Source organism: Leucopleurus acutus (genome assembly GCF_964270905.1).
Source record: "Leucopleurus acutus genome assembly, chromosome: 19".
In the NCBI taxonomy this organism is placed as follows: Eukaryota; Metazoa; Chordata; class Mammalia; order Artiodactyla; family Delphinidae; genus Leucopleurus; species Leucopleurus acutus.
The window spans coordinates 10,883,544-10,904,158 of record NC_139161.1 but is presented as its reverse complement, the minus strand read 5'-3'; the positions used below and the strand labels follow the sequence as shown (position 1 = coordinate 10,904,158).

Below are 20,615 nucleotides of genomic sequence, written 5' to 3'. Positions count from 1 at the left end.
TGCTGGTCCTTCTGCCTGGGACACGCCTCCCCAAGACGTTAGCAGGATGCTCGCCTCTTTAGTGAGGTGACCCACCTGCTTAAAGTTACACCCCACAGTCCCCATACTCCCTGCCCTGATTTTTCTCCGTAGGTCTTGTCACCATCTAACAGAGTTAATAATGTACTTATATGTTGTCTGAAAGCTCCATGGCCAAGAGTTCGTCTTGTTAGACCAGAGCAGGTACTCAGTGTTGTAGACTGAGCAGGTGGAAGAGGGGTCTTCTTTTCCTTCCCAAGAAGGGTGGTGAATCCCTTGGGTCACCCTCTCTGGAAGGAGAACCGGCCAGGACTGGCTGACTGCCCACATGCCAAGTGCCTTACTTTCGATATCTCACTCCCAGAGTAGCCTCCCATTCCTGCGGGAGGCCCAAGGCGTCTCAGGGAGCCCTATCCTCCAAACACCATCATCCTCAGCTCAGAATCCTCTGGGCTCCAGATGTCGCTGGCTGGTGCCAGCAGCCCCTCCTACGTGCCTGGCACTCTGCTGGGTGCTGCCCTCAAGGCTCTCAGTCTAGTGGGAGGGAAAGAGGAGAGTGATTACCACCACGCGTAGGGCAGTGCTGAGGCCGGGCGTGTGAGGCACAGCGTAAGGAGGGTGGGCTCAGCGTCCAGAGTGGGGCCTCTGGAGTTCCTCCTGGTGGTCCCCGGAGGCCTTTCTGGCGTGAAGTGTGCACTGTGGACGACAATCACTGGTTGTCTACTCTGTGCTGATGCGATTCCTGGGATCCAGCTCTTTGTGGCTGAGAAGGCTGTGCTCTTCCCAGGGCCCAATGCTGCTTCTCAAGCGGGAAGCCAGACAAGCATCCAGGGCTGCCCAGAATTGCATCCAAGTGTCCAGACAACTGGCTTCCCTGTGGGTGTGGGCACTGGGAGAGGAGCTCTTTGCATGGTGTGTGGCTGGGTGAGCCAGGGCAGCCATATGCCGCCAGCCTTGTGGGGAGCAGGGCACAGGCCACCCTGGCAGCCAGATGCTCCTGGGCCGGTCTGTGGCTCAAAGGCGTTTCCTTCAGGAGAGGAGCCACCTGGCTCCTCTCCACCTGCCCTCCTGCTCCTGCCTCCCTCTCAGCTCCAAAGTCTAGGGTTCCAGGGCTGTGTCAGCACGGGGCCATGCTGCACTGTCCTTCTGGCCTGGAACGGACATCTGGTCTGCCTCAGCCCCCGCAGCCATGGCGTCTGTGGCCCCATGGAACGCAGTGGCAAGGAGGAGAGCCGGAACCAGGGGAAGGCCATACTCTACTGTGATCACCAACTGGCCGAGCATTCCTGGCATGACCCACCTGGCATTGCCCTTTCCACTGAGACTTACTGAGGGCAACCCCTGAGGGCTCTCCTTGTCAGGGATCCTTCTGCCAGGCGGTGTCCGCTCAGGCTGAGGGAGGTAGGGAGGGACACTGGTTACAACTGATGATGCCAGGCCAGTGGGATCTTGAACCCGCAAATAGTAGGAGAGGAGGGCAGCCCCTGCCCCTTGCCCATGATGCGTCCTCCAGCTGGCAGAGGCATCCAGCCTGCTCTGCAGGAGTTGGGTCTACAGCCTGAGAGAGGGCTTCATTTTACAGATGGGAAAACTGAGGCTCTCAGAGGGGAAGGAAGCAAATGTGTGCTCAGTGGGCTTTATCTTGTTTGCAGGGCTGAGGTCGGCGTCATTAGCTCCGTTTTACAGAGGAGGAACTGGGGATTGGAGAAATGAAGTGCTGTTTGCCAGTTGTCCTGGTAAGCCCCTTATCTGGCCCGGGATGGCACGGATCTGAGAAGGAGCCAGGGCAGTGCCAACGCTTGCTTGTTTTGCCACGAGATGGAAAAGTGAGCCCAAAGATGCAAGGCTGAGGGAAGGGAGACCCAGGATCAAGGTGACCCTCCTGCAGGAAGCAAGAAGTCCTGAGGCCCAGCTGGGCTGGGAAGTTCGGAATGAGGACGCCAAGTGCAGCAATGTGGGTCCTCACTGTGGTGGGTGCCCTGCCCCTCCCTGGTGGATGGAGTTGCACTTGGTCACTAGATCCTGAAGAAATGAGAAAATGGCATCTTTGGCTTCTACCTGGGGTTCAGACGAAACCATCAGGGTGACCCCTGCCTTCCTCTGCAGGCTCTCCCCTGCCGAGCCTTCCCCCACAGGCCCTTCCCTTCCTTTACATCAACCATGGGAACCTATGCCTGAGAGACATGGCACCCCAGGCCTGATGCCATTCCAGACGCAGAGGGGAGCCCCCACCTTCACCACCGTATCATCCATCGTTGTCAACAGTGACATGACTCGGTCACACCCCTTCAAGGGCCGGGCGAGTCCAGTTGGGGGCAAAAGGAGCAGCCTGTGCCAGGTGACTGTGACAGAACAGACGGCCGAGGGGCACAAGACGGGTACGGACGTCCCCAGGTCCCTCCACAGGGGCCAGGGAGGAAGGGGCTGGTTCCAAGATGGGAGGGGGCACCCCAGGCCCAGTCACCCCAGCAAGCTGCCCTGGAAGGGTCTGTCTGAAAGCCAGGTGCACACCGGGTGGTGGGGCAGGCTGCCTTGGGGGCCAGGGCCGGGGGGCCCCGGGAGCCAGGTTGAGTAACGGGATAGTGTCCATGGACTTTGAGCCCAAGGCTGAGGGAGCGCGACCCAGCTCGCGGAAGCAGCTTTTTAGTAAGTGTCTTGAGCTTTCTTAGAAGCAGGCTGAGTTTAAATTATAAATAAACAAACGAGAACTCTGCAGCAAGGCAAGGCGTGGGCTGGTAGGAAGACGGGAGAGACTGGAGGCAGAGACCTCACTTAGGAGCTAATACTCCCCCCTGAACTTGAACCCTCCTGTTCTCTCTCCCCACCCTGCCTCTGCCTCAGGGGCTCGTGGGCCTTCTGCTGAAGGCATCACCTGGGGTCTCAGGCTTCAGGGGCTGACCCTGGCTGGTCTGCAGGAAGAGGCCCAGCGCGGACCACCACGGTGGGGAGTCGGGAGGCCCACCTGGCTTACACCACCCAAGGCGTTCAAGTCCGAGTCTCCCTCGGACAAAAACAGGCCCCGGTGGACACTCATCCGTGTGGGAGGTGTCTTACCAAATGTTTGAAGGGGAAAAAAATCCCATTTTCTTAGCTTTTTTTTTTCCTTTCTATTTTTTGATTATTTTTCTAGATGACTTCATTTCCAAGAAGGGTGTAGGGGAGAGAAGGAGGACAGAGGGAGGGAGGACAGGGGCCCTGAGGAGGGATGGAGGGGGGAGAGTGGGTGCCAGGCCCAGGGAAAAGCTGTGGGGAAAGTGGGGGCCACCTTGTCCTGACCGCGGTGCTTCCAGCCCAGGCTGTGTCCTCCTCCTGACCCCCACGGACCTCTTGGCCAGCTCCACTCCCACAAGTCCCTGGGGCAGAGTTCAGCTCTCATCCAGCCAGGATTAGCAGAAGAAGGGCTTCTAGGAGCTTCTCTCTGGGCATGACCTCCCTGCCCCATGGACAGAGGTCTCCTTACCCCTTATACTGCTCAGAACCAGCAGGACACACTCTGGCTAGCTTAATGGCAAAGAAAGTCTCTGCTCAGTGGCCACACGCCCAGGAGCAAGGCCCCAACCACAAGGCCTCCACCACTGGGCATAGACCCAGCAGCCCACGCGTGACAGGGCACTGCTGCCCATAAGCCAGGACCTTCCACACACACACACACACACACACACACACACCCCGTTGCTAGAAAAGAGATGCGGGGGGATCTGCTTTCTGGTGTTGGCTGCTTCTGAGTCAGTCTGTTCAGGTGAACCTTGGTTGGTGGAGCCCAGGTCACATTCCCCCACTCTAACTGCAAGGGACTCAGAGAACACCAGCAAGGTAGCAGCCACCCCAGAACCCCTTTTAGTTCACAGAGCCCAAACTCCCAGCAGCTGCTGCGCTCTGAGGGAGAAACCATCCCAGGCCTCTCTCCCAGCCTCCAGTGGCTGCTGGCCATCTTTGGTGTTCCTTGGCTGGTGGGCACACCACTCCAGTCTCTGCCTCCAACTTCACACGGTCGTCTCTTGGGTCTAAGTCTCAAATCTCCCTCTGCTTTTCTCTTCTGACACCTGACACTGGATTTAGGACCCACTCTAATCCAGGATGATCTCATCTCAAGATCCTGAACTTGGTTATATCTGCAAAGACTCTATTCTAAGTATGGTCACGTTCTGAGGTTCTAGGATTCCATCTTTGGGCCCCCAGCCATTCAACCACTCCAAGAGGCATGAGAAATGGGCACTGAGAAGGCGGCAAGGGAGAAGAGGAAGAGGTGAGGTGGAAAGGGACGTTTGGGCAGGAGAAACCAGCTGCCCGAGCCCAGCATCCATGGGGCTGTCGAATCTCCTTTTGCTACTCAAACCCCAAGTCAGCTTGTGGCTGCCCAGACAGAGCTTCCCACCACCTCCCGTATCCCCATCATTGTCTTTTCCCCAAGGCCAGGCATCATGAACACCCCATCTCCTTGAGGGCTCCCAGGCCCCCCTGCGCCTCAGACCCCCAAGATCTCCAAGTCCAGGAGGCAGGAGAAGCTGCCCTGCCCCTCCTGCCCAAGGGGAAGGGTGGGTCCCACAATCCCTTCATCTTTTGACTTCCTACCTCCCAAAGTGCTTCCTTTCCTCTTCCCCAAATTCTCTGTTGGAGTTTGGGCCATTTCTTCTGATGGGGCTCATTCCCATCCTTGGCAGAAAATGCTCTCAGAGATGGAGAACCTTCAAGATGCAAGATGCATGGGTCAGAACCAGAATATAAAAACATCTGTGTGCACTCTGCAGTTTACACTGCCCTTTATCCTACACTGTCTCCTCGGATCCTCACTACTGCCTGTGAAGGAAATACTAATCCCATTTTACAGAAGAGGAGACTGAGGCTCTGAGAGGTTTAATGACTTGCCTGAGTTTACACAAACCTGAGACTCAAACCCGAAACGTCTAACTCCAGCTTTTAATGCTCTTCCCACCAACTCCAACACACTGGGCTCAACCCCATAAAGAATCCTGTCCATGTCACAGCTTCAATCTTCCTAGGAACAGGAAATTCACCACCTAACAAAACAGCAAATTCCACTGACAGTCCCAAGTATCAGGGAGTCTTCCTTCATTGAGGGAAAGCCCTTCCTTCTTCATGTAACTCACTCCCCCACCCCCCGCCTTGGCAATGGGCAATGCCCCTGCCCCAGTCTTCTCCAGGACACATCTCTCCATTTCTTACCCCTTTCTTGAAAAGTGGGGCTCTGGCCATCCCCTCCGGGTCACCCTCCCTAGAAGGGTTTCTGGCCTCTTGATGCCCAACCTACAACGTCAAGGACACAGGTCCTTGAGGCAGCTGCGAAGGGTGACTTTGGACAGGTGTCCCCTGGCACTGTGCCCGAGTCAGGCGGAACTAAGGTGAGGACTGTGCCCGCTCTGGAGGTGACAGTCTCTCTTCCCATGACCAGAGTCTGGGGGTGAGGCCCGGCCATCTGGCCACCTCAAGCTGGGGCCACCACGGACAGTCCCGGGCAGAGGTAGTCACTGTGCCACAGCACAGTGGCAATGTCACACGTTGGAAAAGAAGAAGAAAGGCAAGCACCAGCAAGCAGAGTGGCTGAGGAACAGCTGAGCTGAGTCACTGCAGCCAGGCGGGTGGAGGCGGCTGCAGGGGTGGGGTGGGGGCCTCCCAGGGACGGAGGAAGGAGGAGGGGACACCAGGCACCTGGCACCCTCCCCTGGGCTTCTGGAGCTGTGGAGGGTCAAGGCACCTAGCAGCAGGGTGCCCAGGGGGTCGAGCTGACCATCAGGGCTGTGCAGCCAGCTGGCCTCGGGCTCCATTCCCAGCTCAGCCACCAACTGGCCCACAGGCCTCCACCAGCCACGTAATCTTTCGAAGCCTCAGTCTCCACCTCTGTCTAGTGGGGTAATGGCTGCCTCCCCCGCTACTGGGCCGATTACTGAAGGCCACGGTGCCAAGTGCTCAGGGTGGCATCTGGCACACGAGGGGGGCGCTGAGCCAGGCCCCAGTGGCTCTGCTCATCATCATTATGAATGAGGAGCCTTTAGGTTTTCCCAGAGCAGGATTCTGGGGTTTGCCCAGTGGGCCTCCCCCACCCCTGCCCCAGGCCTTCCTGCTGCCCCATGGGTGCGTTTCCGAGGCTGTCGGTGGTCTTGGGCTGTTTCCTTGTCGACTTTCCCACACTTCCCCCTTCATGGGCCCCAGGTCCAGGTCCAGCAGGCTGGGCTTTGGGGTAGCCATGTCTGTATCAGGGCAGGGCTCCCACCTCAGCTGGCATCCTGCTGCCATCACCTGCCGGGACCCACACTGTGTGGTTCCCGCTGCTGCCAGGCAGGGCTGCAAAAGCCGGCGCTGAGTCCCACTCTGCAGAGTGATCAGCAGAGTGACCTCACCTGACACACAGCACTACCGCAACCTCTCTAGGAGCCACAGCAGACTGTGCTGGTGTGTCGCCCCCCACTCCCCTGCCACACAGGAGGTCCCTCAGATGGCAGGATGCCCCCATCCTGCTGAAGCTCAGGGTTTAGGAACTGGAAGGCATCCTGAAGACAATCCAAACTCATTCCCTCAGGCCCTGAGAGGAAAGGGACCTGCCCAAGGCCACACAGCCAGTGGTGACAGGGGGGTTGCTTCCAGGCTTCCCTTCCCCTCGGCGGTCCTGCTGGGATTTCCTTGCCCAGGAACCAGCACCACAGGCCTCACCCCAAACGGGGAGCCCATGCGATCCTAGCCCCTCCCTCCTGTGTGCTCGCCGCTCTCCCTAGGCAGGCGCCTGCCTCTCCCGCCCCCATGCCACCGCGGGAAGGGGTTCCTATGGCACCCCTTCCCCCGCACACACTTAGCTCACTGGCAGCCCATCTGCCCGGAGACAGTGAACAGCAGATGCCTCTATGTACAGCGGTGCCTGAAGCGCAGCGGCCCTGCGCCTGCCGGACGAGAGCATGCCAGCCAGGCACAGGGCTCACGTGACACTTGGCTGGGGCAGGGGGGCCCCTCATCCAAGGCTGGGCCAGGAGGGGGTCAGGCCACCCAGACAGCCTACCAGGGCTGGGGACCAGGGTGTCCAAGGCCGGAATCAGAGTGTCCTGCGGGGGAGTTGCTGGATGGGCAGCTCTCTAGCAGGCTGCACCCTTGGGGGACAGGCTTCTACAGCTCCCTGACTCCCTGGGGAAGGCCTAAAGTGAGGGGGTTGGTGGACTCCATGGACAGACCCCACAGGGTCAGCCACTGCACACAGCGCGTGTGAAGGCTTGTGGAAGAGGGTTCAGAGCATCCAGCTCCTGTACAAGTGTGGGACCCTCGGCTGGGCCTCATGGGGCTCCTCATTCTGTCTTGGCCCCAGCCTCATCCCAGGCTCCCTCAGCAAGCTTCTCTCTCTCCTGAGTTCTTACAACCAATGCGGGTAGATGGCAGAGCAGGGTCAAGGGACCCTAGGGCTGGGCCTCCTGGGAGGTGGTCACAGTTCCTGGACCCACTGGCTCCTGGACTCACCTACTGTTTCCGGGATGCACGTGGCCAGTTGGCAAAGAGCCTCGTTTCCATGGCAGCAGCCTCAAGCCCTGGGTCCAGGAGGAGGGGCTGGCTGAGGACCCCAAGAGCTCGGCCTTTGTCTCTGCTCTGCCCTCCCCAGCCAAGGAACAGAGCTTTGTAGCCCGTGGGTGGCCAGCAGAGCACTGGAGGGCCAGCCCAGCCTGGGGGAGGGGAACTGCTGGGTGGTGGTGCACATACTTTTCCATCCTCTATAAAAACAGGAAAATAAATTGGCTAAGTCTGGAGCCCTATGGACTCTGGCTTGACATAAGCTAAATTTGTCTGATTCTGGAAAGAATTAGAACATTTCAATGATCTGCAAATGGGGCTGCTGGCTGCTGAGCCCTTATCTTGTTCATGGCCTCTAGCCCAGTGTCCCATGTGAGAGGTGAGGGGGAGAGAGGTGAAAGGGGTCTTAGGCTGGTGTGAGCCAGCCTGCCTGGGGCAGAGGGATGGACAGCTTGGCCTCTGAGGACCCCGTTAACTGAGACGGCAGAAGCCATGACAACCAAAGCTCACTTCCAAGCCCTGCAGCCTCCCTTTCTCCCCCGCCTTCACCCTTTGTTTTCCTCCCCTCCTCCCGGCGCCCCCGCGGTGCAGGCAAGCACAGGCACACGCAGGCACACACACGCACGCCCCCAGGCCGCCTCTGCTCCCCTCACATCTTGCGTTTGTTTTCCTTCAGCAGGGCTCCAATGGGGACACGCTGCACTCTCACAATTGGCAGCTCCCTCCGATCCCCCCCCCACGGAGGTGCCATATGTCAGTGTCATGAATAAGCATGAGGCGCTGTAGCTGGGGGGCTGGGAAGTGGCAGCTGCCAATCACCTGCCGAGCAGACATGGGGTGGAGGTTACCACAGGGTGGGGTGGGGGGGTCACTACTACCAGAGGGGCGGGCCAGGTGGGGGGATGGTGTGGGCAGAGGCATGGGAAGAGGGTAGGATCAGAGCATGGTCACTGGTCCTCACCAGAGGGACCCACCTCCAGGTGACCAGTGTGCTTTCCTGAAAACAAGCAAAACCCAAATGGCATGGTGTGACCGTGTGGGGTAGCCCTGAACCCTGCCCCTCAGCTTTGTGTCTGCTTGCGGGCCCGCTGGCCAGCCCACACCAGCCCCTCCAGGATGCCTTTCTCCTCCCAGGCTGCGCCCGCACCCTGTGCCTCTCCCCAGCACGTGCTCCATCTGAGCCTCCCACTAGTGAGCTGGGGACCAAGGCTTCACCTGCAGGGAGAAGGGGGGATCCAAATTCAGCCAGCACCTGTGCTGGGCCAGGCATGTCTACACAGGGCCCCATTCGCTCTCACAACACTCCTGGGAACTGGGGGTTTTTAGCCCCATTGTACAGGTGAGAAAACAGGCTTAGAAAAGTTTGAAGAAACTGTCTCCAAGTCTTATGGCTCAGAGTCGGGTAGCTGGATTGTGCTCAGGTCTGCCAGTTGATTGCCAAAGGCTCCGAGCACTGGGACCGGGGAACTGTTCTGTCTGCGCCGCCCTGGGTGCCCTCCACCTGACTGCCACCCAGGACCTGGCCACTCCTCCTTCACCTCCCTGCCCTGCCCTCACCCCTTTAGAGTTTACCCTTCCCTGAGGATACTCTTATCCATATTGGATCCTGTGGAGACCACGCAAGTCATGGACACCTGTCTGCACATTTGTCCTTCCCCAGCTCTGTCCCACCCCCTGACCAGCAGTGACCAGTTCAGGCCTGACCCAGCAGGTGGCTGTGGAATGAATGAAAGAATGGACAGAGTCAGGCTGCAAGGCAAGAGCCATGTGCTGAGCACCCCAGTGTGACTGCAGAAGTGTGTCCCAGGGAGACGGAGGCCAGGCCCCGCCTATCCCACACCCTAGGCCTTTTTCCTCACTCCCAGCCCAGCTGGAGGCTGAGGCAGGTGATTGCGTGGATTGCATTAACCACTCCGGGTTAATTGGCTGTCCCTCACCACCAGCATGACAGATCCTGTTTGACATTTCTCTAGATAGTTAATTGACACCCAAGTAATTTGTCACAGAGACCTCGTTATATGCCAACTGGGTCCCCTAAGCCGTCAGCATCTGTGCCCCAGAAACAAGATTGGCAAGTTAATAATGGAGACTTAATCATGCCATTCCCTGCTGGTATGGGAAGAGAACTGCCCGGAGACAAGATGGGGCACTGCTGGGAAGAGACGGTGCTTTCTTAGGGCCTTGGGAACAGAGCATCCTCAGAGAGCCTGGAGTCGCCTCCCCTCAGTTTCCCCAACCAGGTGTGCCTTCTGCTGACAGTGGTCTGTCCACTGAGGAGCGCCCCTCCATGAGATGGGCTGTGGCTGACTCCACTCCCCGGCTCCAGGCTGGACACATGGCCTCCCCTCCCCTCCAGCCGCAGTGATAAAACTAAGCAGTGATCACAGTCCATCCAGAACCCAGGGCCTGGGGCTTGCGATGGAGCCTTTAGGGTAGAGGCTGCGCTTTGCCTGGGAACACCACAGGGGAGAAAGTAAGCCTGGGGCTGCTGCCAGCCATCTAGCACCCAGAGGGGAGCCCGCCTGGGAATGGCACAGAGGGAGAGGGTAGACGTGTGTTGCAGCCAGGCCACTCACAGCCAGCTCTACCCTGGAGTGAACTAACAAGGCCCTATTATTTGCTTAAGGTGGTTTAAGTTTGCTTCTGTCACATGTAATCTGGAGAGTTCTCAGCTCAAACACCTACAGGCTCTTACTTCAGGATTCAAGCCTGTCTGCAGAGCCCATGTGGGGTCTGCTTACAAGAGCGAGAAGGAGCCCTGAGCAGGAAGACAGCCTAGTGCAGAAAGGCGAGGCCTGGACAGAGGGGATCTGGGTTGAAGAGGAGGAAAGCTAGAGCCGAGGCCACCCAGCGTCTGGGGCTGGCACCCGAGGCCAACATGACGGCATTGAGTTCAGCACCGTGGACAGCGGTGGCCTTGCCCCACACAGCGCTGCAGGCCCAGAGGAGCGAACAGATTTCCCACCCACCTGGGAGACCCAGGACAATGTGGCTCATCTTGAGGCTATTGACAGACTCCTGAAAGATGTCGTGGTGCCCTTGTGCCTCAGAAATAAGGACTCTTCTGGGTACTTAAAAAAGCCCCTTTCCAGGGTCTCCCCAGTTTCTACGGTGGGGCTAGGGTGGGGCTGTAGTTCTCAAGCAGACGCTAGATGACGCACACCACTATAACAGGAGCAGGAGCAAAACGAGGGTGGAGAGAGGTCCCTGGAGACGGATGTGACTCAGGTATACAAGGCAACCAAGACAGGTGGGCATGGGAGGAGTGGCTCTGTATTAGTCATGTTTTGCTGCATAAAAATATTATTCCAGAACAAAGGTCTATTATCTCACAGTTTCTGAGGGATAGGAACCTGGAAGCAGACTGGCTAGCTGGTTCTGTCCCAGGGTCTCTCATGAGGTTGCAGTCAGATGACAGCCAGGGCTGGAGGGTGCACTTCCAAGATGGCTCCCTCACATGGTGACGGGCAGGTGGGCTCAGTTCTCTGCCACGTGGACTTCACAGAGCAGTTTACAACACAGCAGCTGACTTCTCTCAAAGTGAATGATGAGGGGGGAAGAGAGAGGGAGGGGCACCATCAAGACATAAGTCCCAATGTGTTTTAGGCCTAGTATCAGAAATGACACACCCTCACTTTTGCACCTCCACTGGTCATACAGACGGACCTTGTTCAGTGTGGTCATAGGGCTACACCAGCCCCAGGAGGCCATCTTGGAAGCTGGCTACCACAGGCTCCGAGAAAAAAATAAATTCAAGATGGCCTGATGCTTTGAATGTACCAAAAAGAGATTTATATTTCCATTGCAGGGTTTGGGAATAAGTAATGGATACACAGAAAATAAACCAAATCCAAAACATGAGGCAATTATCAAGTGCAGGAAAAACAAGAGGTTGTACAAAAAAGGAGATGTAATTACATTACATTACTCAGCCACGAACAGTACGTGCAAAGAAAGAATAACGCAGACATTGAATTCTGATTCAATGAAAATGAGAAGATGGGTGGAAGGAAAGTGTATGAGAGGCTATGTGAGAGGGAACAAACTCTCAACCTCCATGGCAGAAAGTCAATGGATAATTTCTAAATCTAAAAAAACAGAAAAACAAAAAAGAGAAAGGCAGCATTAGCATGTTATTTAGAAGTAAATATGAAAAACCCCCACACTAAAGAAAACTAAAATAACAAAATTTTGCCTCTGAGCAGGGGAAGTCAGGAGAGGAGAGGGGTGGGTGAATAAGGAGCTACTGGGTTTTCGTTACAAGTCTTATAGAACTATTTGACTATTTAAACTATGTACGTTTATAACCTCGATTAAAAATCAAACAAACACCAAAACACCAGTGCAATTTAAGTAACTAAAAGACAAAACTACTCCAGCCTGCTCTCTACTCCCAGCTCTCTATCAGGCCCCTGCAGCCTCAAGGAAGGGCCTAGGGAGCTGTCTCCTCTTCCAGGGCAGGACACCCCGTGTGCTGGAGTCGGGTCTGGATCCTTCCTCCCCTGCCCCACCACGGGCCTCCAGCGGTCTCCCCCAGTATCTTTCTCTCTGAGTCCCTCCAGGTCGGCTTGCCTATCTGTCTTGGGACCGCATCCTTCTTCCATTAGCCCACCTTCCCTGCCCTGTTCCCAGGTCTTCTCCCGGTTGGGTGGAGAGCAACCAGACTGGGGAGGACCCAGCCCTGTCCACAAGCAACAGCTGGGCCCTGGCCCCTCTGGCCTGCCCTCCCTACCCCGCCTCCAGTGCCGCCCATCGTGGTAGGAAACGGAGAAGTTGCTCCTGCTTCCCAGGGAGGTGAACTGGGGATAGCGGGCCATGCTCCATCATTTCCCTGACACCTCTCCTAATTACCCAGTATGTTATTCATTTGGATGTCAGAGCTGCCGCATGCCTGTGCCTTTAATTAATAATTTGGTAAAACTCTACTCAGGCCTGGCTAGGGCAGTGCAACAGGGACTGCTGGGGCTGGGCCAAACCTGCAGTGGGTGGGCCAGGCCAATGAGGACCCCCCACCCCCAGTCAATGCAGAGGCCTTGGGCGGGAAGCTTGGCCCTGCTTCCTGTCCCCAGCTGTTCACTCCAGGCCACAGAGCCCCAGGTGAAGCCCCTTTAGGGACCCTTCCAGGAGGAGGCAGGAATGCAGACCCTGAGGGGTGTGTGTGCACCAGTGACTGGGGCCTAAGTGGAGGGATTTGCTCCCCTGGAGCCCAGGCTGGCCCTTGAGCCTTGGAGAGTTGAGACCCCAGGAGCCTAGGAGGGGAGGGGAGGTGTTTTGGTCAAAGGGGCCAAGAAGCCTGGCTCAGACCCAAGCTCAAACAGGCCAATGCCTGTGATCAGAAAATAGGGGGGCAAGGGAGGTATCCTTGGGACAGCTAGGAACATGGCTGGGCCTCCTCCTTGACCTGATCATAAAGGACTCCCAGCCCTGGGTGTCCTCCATTCCTGACTGCTCCAGGTGAGGGGAGCGTGGGCAGACTGGGGTCCTGGAGGCGGGTGTCCTGAGGGGCCAGGGTGTGACCTGCAATGGTCAGGCCAGCCCACCACCTCGTGGGAGCCTCTCAGGCTCAGCCCCTGGGGACCCAGGGAAGGGGCACAGAGGCTGCCAGGCTAACAGAAAAATCTATTTGGATCCAACTTGAATTATTGAGTGTTTCGAGATTTATTCTTGGTTCTGGGGTGGGCTGTGATCTGCGAAGATGGATATCATCTCGGCCCTATTTTTAAGGTTCTGTGAGAAGCCCAGATACCACTGCACTTAGGGCTCCTGTGCAGCCTTCTGCAGGGTAGAGCCTCTGGGGGTGGGGGGTAGAGGTGGGCAGGACATGCCACCCCCAAGCACCCTCCCCATTCCCAATCCCACTGCTTTCCTGCTCTCCCATGAATGACCCCAGCCAGTAGGTCCCCAGGCACCACCTCAGCCCCTTCTAGTTGATTCTGCACTCCCCCAGCCTCCCCAACCCCTCCACATGAACTCTCAGCATGGTCCATCCCTCGAGATGCTCAGGGCTATAGCCACACCTACCACCCTGGGCTGAGCCTGGGGTCCCAGCAAGCTGCTGACATGCTCTACCTCTTCATCTTATCTCTGATACGGCCTTGGTGTAGCCAGTAGACAGGGCCAAGGGGCCAATGGCACTGCCCACTGCTGCAGATTCTCTTCCATCAGGCTGTAGCTGAAACTTGTCCCTTTAAGGTTCAGACGCCCCCACCTCTGCCCACAAGCCTTCCATGCCAGGCTTAACCCCCCCACTCAGCCCACCCAGGGTTAAACAACGTCTCTGCTATCTTCCAACTGGTTCTCCTGGAACCCTACTCCCCCCCTGAGGTCAGGCCCAGGATTTATTGGGGCCATAATTAGTTTCTGAGGGGGTGGGATTTACACCCTTTGGGGCTTCTGGAAAGAGAGGGAAACCCTTGAAAGCAGAGGTAGGTTGAGTCTTGACCCTCTGAATCTTGCAGGGGACTCTGCCCTCCCACTCCCCACTCAAGCCAGGGGCACTAACAAGTGGCATCTTGGGGGTGGGGAGAGGGCTCCTTAGAAAAACCACTCACAGCCAGACTAACCCACTAAAGTCAATAAGCACAATGGAGACACTACTACCAACCTTATTGAAATAGAAAGAAAATATCACAAACAATTGTAGGCCAACACATTAGATGATCTGCATGACATGGACAAATTCCTAGAAACACACAAACTACCAACTGATTGAAGAAACAGAAAATCTTCATGGATCTATAACAAAAGAGAGTGAATCAGTAATCAAAACCCCTCCCAACAAAGATAAGCACAGAGCCAGCTGGCTTCACAGGTGATTTTACCAAAGGTTTAACAAGAATCAACAGCAATCCTTCTCAGAGGCGGAAACACTTCCTAACTATTCTATGAAGTCAGTACTACCCTCATATCAAAGCCAGACAAAGATATCACAAGAAAAGTACAGACCAGTATACCTTATGAATATAGATGTAAAAATCCTCAACAAAATACTAGCAAATCAAATTCAGCAGCTTAGTAAAAGGATTATACACCATGACTGAGAAGGATTTATTCCATAAATTCAAAAGTGGCTCAAAATATGAAAGTCAATCAATATAACACACCACATTAACAGAATGAAGGAAAATGATCATTTCAATAGGTGCAGAAAAAGCATTTGATAAATCCAACACTCTTTCATGATAAAAACACAGAGAAACTAGGAATAGAAGGATCTTCCTCAACCGGATCAAGGGCATCTATGGAAAACCCACAGCTAACATCACACTCTAGTGAAGCTTCCCCCTAAGATCAGGCACCAGGCAAGGACGTCCACTCTCCCTACTTGCATTCAACATTGCACTGGAGGTTCCAGCCACGACAACCAGGCAAGAACAAGATATAAAAGGCATTCAGATTGGAAAGGAAGAAATAAAAGTAAAACTATATTCACATAAGATATGATCTGATATATAAAACCCTTAAAGAACACACACACACACAATTAGAGCTAATAAATGAATACAGCAAAGTTGCCAGATATGATACAAAAATCAATTGTATTTTTATACACTAGCAATGAACAATCCAAAAATAAAATGAACAAAACAATTCCATTTACAATAGCATCAAACAGAATAAAATACTCAGTAATAAATTTTACCAAAGGACGTACAGGGAGGGCGTGTACAATGAAAATTACAAAACATCATTGAAAGAAATTAAAGAAGATCTAAATGAGTGAAAAGACCCTGTGTTCAGTGATTTGAAGATGTAATAGTGTTGAGACAGCAATGCTCAGGACTTCCCTGGTGGCGCAGTGGTTAAGAGTCCGCCTGCCAATGCAGGGGACATGGGTTCGAGCCCTGGTCCGGGAAGATCCCGTATGTTGTGGAGCAACTAAGCCTGTGCGCCACAACTACTGAGCCTGTGCTCCAGAGCCCATGAGCCACAACTACTGAGCCTGCGTGCCACAACTACTGAAGCCTGTGCGCCTAGAGCCTGTGCTCTGCAACAAGAGAAGCCACGGCAACGAGAAGCCCACACACTGCAACGAAGAGTAGCCCCCGCTCTCTGCAACTAGAGAGAAGCCCGCGCGCAGCAACGAAGACCCAAAGCAGCCAAAAATAAATTTAAAAAATGAATTTATTAAAAAAAATAACTTATTAAAAAAAAGACAGCAATGGTCTACAAATTGATCAGTGCAATCACTATCAAAATTCCAACTGCCTTTTTTGGGGGCAGAAATGGACAAGCTGGTTCTAAAATTTATATGGAATTTCAAGAGACCCAAATATCCATATACAAAAATTACCTCAAAATGCGTCAAATATCTAAATGTAAGAACTGAAACTATTAAACTCTTAGAAGAAAACATAGGAGGAAATCTTTGTGACATCAGATTAGGCAATGGTTTCTTCGTTATGACACCAAAAGCACAGGCAACAAGTGAAAAACAGATAAACTGGATTTCATCAGATTTTAAACTTTCATTCAAAGGATGTTATCAAGAAAATGAAAAGACAACACACAAAATGGGAGAACCTATTTGTAAATTATATAACTGAAAGGGGTCTGGTACCCAGGACATATAAAGAACTCGTACAACTCAATGACAGAAAGACAAACAACCCAATTTTAAAAATAGCAAAGAATTTGAGTGGACATTTCTCCCAGGAAGACATACAAATAGCTAATACGCACATGAAAAGGGGCTCAAGATCATTAGTCATTAGGGGAATACAAATCAAAACCACAATGAGATACCATTTCACATACACTAGCATAGCCAGAATCAAAAAGACAGATAATTACAAGTGTTGGTGAGGATGTGGAGAACTTGGAACCCTGTGTTGCTGGTGGGGTTGTAAAAAGGTGCAGCCACCACGGAAAACAGGAGGAAAATAGTACGGCTATTCCTCAAAAAGTTAAACAGAGAGTTACCATGAAATTCCACTCCCAAGAGAACTAAAAACGTAAGTTCACACAAAAACTTGTACGTCGATTCGCACAGCAGCATTATTCATCATAGCCTCAAATAATCCAAATATTCATCAGTAGATGAATGGATAAACAAAATGTGGCCTATCCATACAACAGAATATTATTTGGCCATAGAAAAAAGTACTGATCCATGTTACAGCACAGATGAACCTTGAAAACTCATGCTAAGGAGAGACTCCAGACATAAAGGTCACATACTCTGTGTGACTCCATTCCTATGAGGTACCCAGAATCGGCAAGTCCACAGAAACAGGAAGCCTATTAGTGGTTGCCAGGGGCTGGGGCAGGGGGGAGGGGTGGAGGAGAGTGACTGCTAATGGATACGGGATGAAAAGGTTCTGGAACTAGATAGTGGTGTGCCTGCACAAGATTCTGAATATACTAAAAGCCAATTAACAGTACGCTTAAAGATGTTAAAATGGTGACTTGTTACATGACTTTAACCTTGAAACAAACAAAAACCACTCAGGTTTTCAGTTGTCTGTAAACTGATCTCAGGCTCTGTCTGCTTCTCACTGAAGCGGAGGGGATAGGGATGAGGGACCCCACAGCGGTCCATGCCTCAGCCCAGGGGGCCCACTTGACTCCTCTGGTCAGTGAGGAAGCAGTGGCTTTAAGCAGAGCCCCAGTCCCACCCCAGTAGGAGGTCTCGGCCATCTCTGTGCCTGTCTTAGAGATGGGTCCCCAGGGGATGCTGCTGCAGACATCACCCTGAGCCTCCCGGCACCATGGGAAGCTCTCCTGTTGGCATGTGCGTGGGACAGGCATTGAAGGGGAAGGTGCCATTGGGGCCGAGGAGTCACGGTCCTTCCTGCCCAGCCCTTGCAGGACCTGCATTCTGGCGGCTTGGGGTGGTGGAAGGAGCTCAGTAGGAAATGAGGACCTTTACTTCCTGTTTCTCCCTTCCCATTGGTGCAGTTAGCACAGCCTTGCAGACTGAGGACCATCAACCTTGGCCCCTGTGGGCCCCACTTCTCCAAACCTTCTCACTTTCTTTGCAAGGACTGACTGCGTGCCAGGTTCTGTGCCACGGCCACTCCACACAGGGCTGCAGCTGTCCGGGGAGACAGCACAGGTATGATCCCCATTACAGGCTCGAAGCTTTGCCCAAGGCCAGTCAGTACAAAGCCGTCAGGCCCAGCCAGCTCTGCGTGGCTTCCATCCTGCACTCCGAAGTCCCCCCCACCCCCTGGTCCTGATGAACTCTGGGCAGGGAGAGACCTGGAAGAAGAAGTTAGGAGGGCAGTGGTTGTGGACCACCAGGCAGGGCCTGCGTGGGTGGTAGGCTGGGACTGAGTCTCCTGAGGGCCACCCTGGCACAGAGTCCTGGGCACCAGGCTCGGGGCACATCTGGGGTGGCTCAGCACCCTTGTACTCAGCAGGGGTGTGAATGAGGCAGCAGCTGCCTGGGACCCCAGGCAAGTGCCACTGTCTCCCTTGTCCTTGGGCAGCCCCCAGGACTATGGCTGCACTTAATCCAGCTGTGGCCCCCCGGTGGAACCCTGCCCAGGCCTGTTTGTGCCCAGTGACCATCAGGGATTTTAGGGAGATGGTTTCACCATGGCCCTGTGCTCCTGCACACCTCAGACGGGACTCCACGCTGTCCCTGCCTCTGACCACTAACGACTCAGCGTGGCGCCCAGCTGGTGCTGGACGCCCCCCATCCTTCATTAACTGGGAACTGACTGTGTCACCGCCGGCAGGGACTCCACGTGGACCCTCACACTCAATCCCCCAACTGGACTAAGCAGGTGCTTGTATCCCCGCAAGAAAACAGGTTCCGAGAGGGAGGACTGGTCCCTCTCGGAGCTCCATCAGATGTCACATTCCACCTTCTATCCCAGGACACAGACCCGTGCCTCAGTCCAGAGGCAGGGAGAGTTGGGGCACTGCCGGCACAGGGGAGCCGAAAGCCGCAGGTACTGAGGTGCAGGTTCTAAACAGGCACAGCATCCCAGAGCCTGGGGTGAGTGGGCAGAAGGCCCGGGGCCTGCTAGGGAGGGTGGGGTGAGCTGGGGTTCCCTGTGTACCACCGGCTGTGAAGAGCAGGTGTTTTTCTCAGTCTCAGGATTGGGTGGACAGTAGAAGCTGAGGTGAGAAAAAAGATGTGCAGCGAGGACATCTGGGGAGGACCACAGATCAGAACCTGGGATAGGCCTTCCTGCCTGAAGGAGTTCCCCTGAAGGTACCTGTGGAACATGCCGGAAGCTGCTGAGCCCAGTGGGCCATCCGGTGGAGCCCATAAGCATGTGGGTGGCACCCAGCAGCCCACCTGGCCCGTGTAGGCCCTCTGTACCCCGAAGCCCCCTGCCCTGGAATGGCCCTGCTTCCTACTGCAATGTCCTGACTAGGGGCTACTACCACCATGTGGGGCAGCCCCTGGCCCCGCCTTACAAAGGGTTTTGGAAGCACAGGTTAAGTGGGAGGGGAAGGGGGACAGCTGAACCCAAATAGCTGGCTGCCTTGCTTACTTGTCCCCTTTGCTTCTTCCATGAGCCCGGGCCCTGGAAGAGAGCTCCCTTCTCACTCTGAATGAAAGGAGAGACACCAGAGCGGGGCGTGGAAGGAGCACTGGGACCCGGGGCCTCCCTGGGCTTCCATCCCAGGCTGTCAAACCATGACAGGCAGTTCCTTCTTGAGAGGCAGGATAAACGGCAAGAAAGGCTTGCCTCCGAGGATTCTTCACACCCCTCAGCAAAGATTCCAGAGTCCTTAGGGAACCTGGGGGTGAGCTGGGAGGAGGTGGAGGACTAGGGCTGCTTGGGAGGCACCCAGGGGCTGTGGGTGGGGCCGTGCGCCTCCCTGGGACTAGCTCACACCAAGAGGAGTGGCCAGGCAGGGCGCCAGAGTCAGGGCTGCCCTCCCACAGCGGAGACGTGTTTTGAGGCTGGGCCTCTGGGTGAAGAGGCTGGCAGGGGGGGAGTGCGCCGGGCTGACAGGAACAGGGGAGAGCTATTGGCACTTGAACACAGTGGGCTGCCCGCCCTCGGGGCCCGTGGCCAGGATAGCAGATCCCAACACCCATCTCCTCGGGTACGGGTGCCAGCCCTCTGTCTGGCACCCCACCCCTGCAGCCCAGACTGCCCCTGTATGTCCCCCAACCCTCAGCCTTTTCCAGGCTCAGACACTGCTCTTCTCCCCTCCTCCTGGCCCTGCACGTCCCAGCAGCAGGCAGTCTGGAGACCGGCTGGGCAGCCAGGGGCCAAGCCTGACAGCAGCCACCCCAGTCTGGACCCTCCCCGGCCAGGGCAGAAGTGGCTCAGCGTAGCTGGTCGGCAGGGAGGGACGTGCTGGTTTATAAACAAACACAAAGTGAAAGCGGCACATATACTCAGAGGAGCAGATGGGCAAGGAGAAGGTGTGCATGTATGTGCAGTCTGGCAGCTGTAAGCCCACCTGGGCGCTCTCAGAAAAAAACAAAAAAACACCAGAAAATCCCCTATGAACTCTGAATCCCTTCCTGTGCTCCTAAGAAATTAACGTCATGTGCTCTCTGGGCCTGGCACTCTGCCATGTGAGCTCTGTCTTCCACTGAGCTCTCTCCAGGCCCCTGTGCCTCATGACCGTGGAATGGAAAGGTGGCCACCCCAGTCCATCCGAGCAGGGCTGTGCCTTCTGCGTCCCCATGTCCTCGGGCCAGGGTGCCCCACCTGCTGTGGGGGCCGCTCCCCCAGTCCCTACAGACGAGCTGGAGCAGGGCCACAGGCGGCCCAAGAGTCTTCCTGGCATCCAGCTCGGTGCCAGCCCCAGCCCTTGCCCTACTGCCCCTGGGCACCTGGGCCCAGGGCTTTCCGGTGTGTCCTGGGGTTTCGGCTGTGGGCTTTGAGGGGCCCGTCCTTACCTGTGGGCTCTTCTGAGGCTCCCTGAGGGCACGCCTTTGGCCTCTGTGCCTTCTTGCTCCTGGTAATGACATCAAGAAAGGACAGCATCAAACGTCAGAGCCCCCCTCGATCCCCAGGTGGTCCCTGGAAGTTGTGTCAACCTGGATCCTCAGGGGTGCGAGAGCCCAGGCCAGAGGGGGCAAGGCAGATCCCGACGGCCAGCCCCCACCCTTGGGAGAGTTCAGGGGTCCCAGCCACACCTTCCCACAGTTCTCAAAGCAGCTTAGCCAG

General features: G+C 55.3%; 1 protein-coding gene across 6 annotated transcripts in view; it reads right to left on the bottom strand.

Annotated features, from left to right (window-relative positions):
* Positions 1-4,437: 4,437 nt before the first annotated feature.
* The window catches only part of ENDOV (endonuclease V), a gene marked incomplete at its 3' end in the record, with an annotated part of 32,222 nt that continues 16,044 nt past the window's right edge, over positions 4,438-20,615 (bottom strand). For 2 of the 6 annotated variants that reach the window (XM_082860671.1, XM_082860665.1), the window contains 2 exons: positions 20,345-20,403; positions 4,438-4,703 (listed from right to left, as the gene is read on the bottom strand). In XM_082860671.1, the coding sequence (XP_082716797.1) occupies positions 4,438-4,703; positions 20,345-20,403 (325 nt within the window). Of the gene's footprint in view, positions 4,704-10,848; positions 11,610-17,362; positions 17,725-20,344; positions 20,404-20,615 lie in introns of those variants that run through there. The other 4 variants (XM_082860666.1, XM_082860669.1, XM_082860667.1 and 1 more) reach the window with 4 other exon arrangements.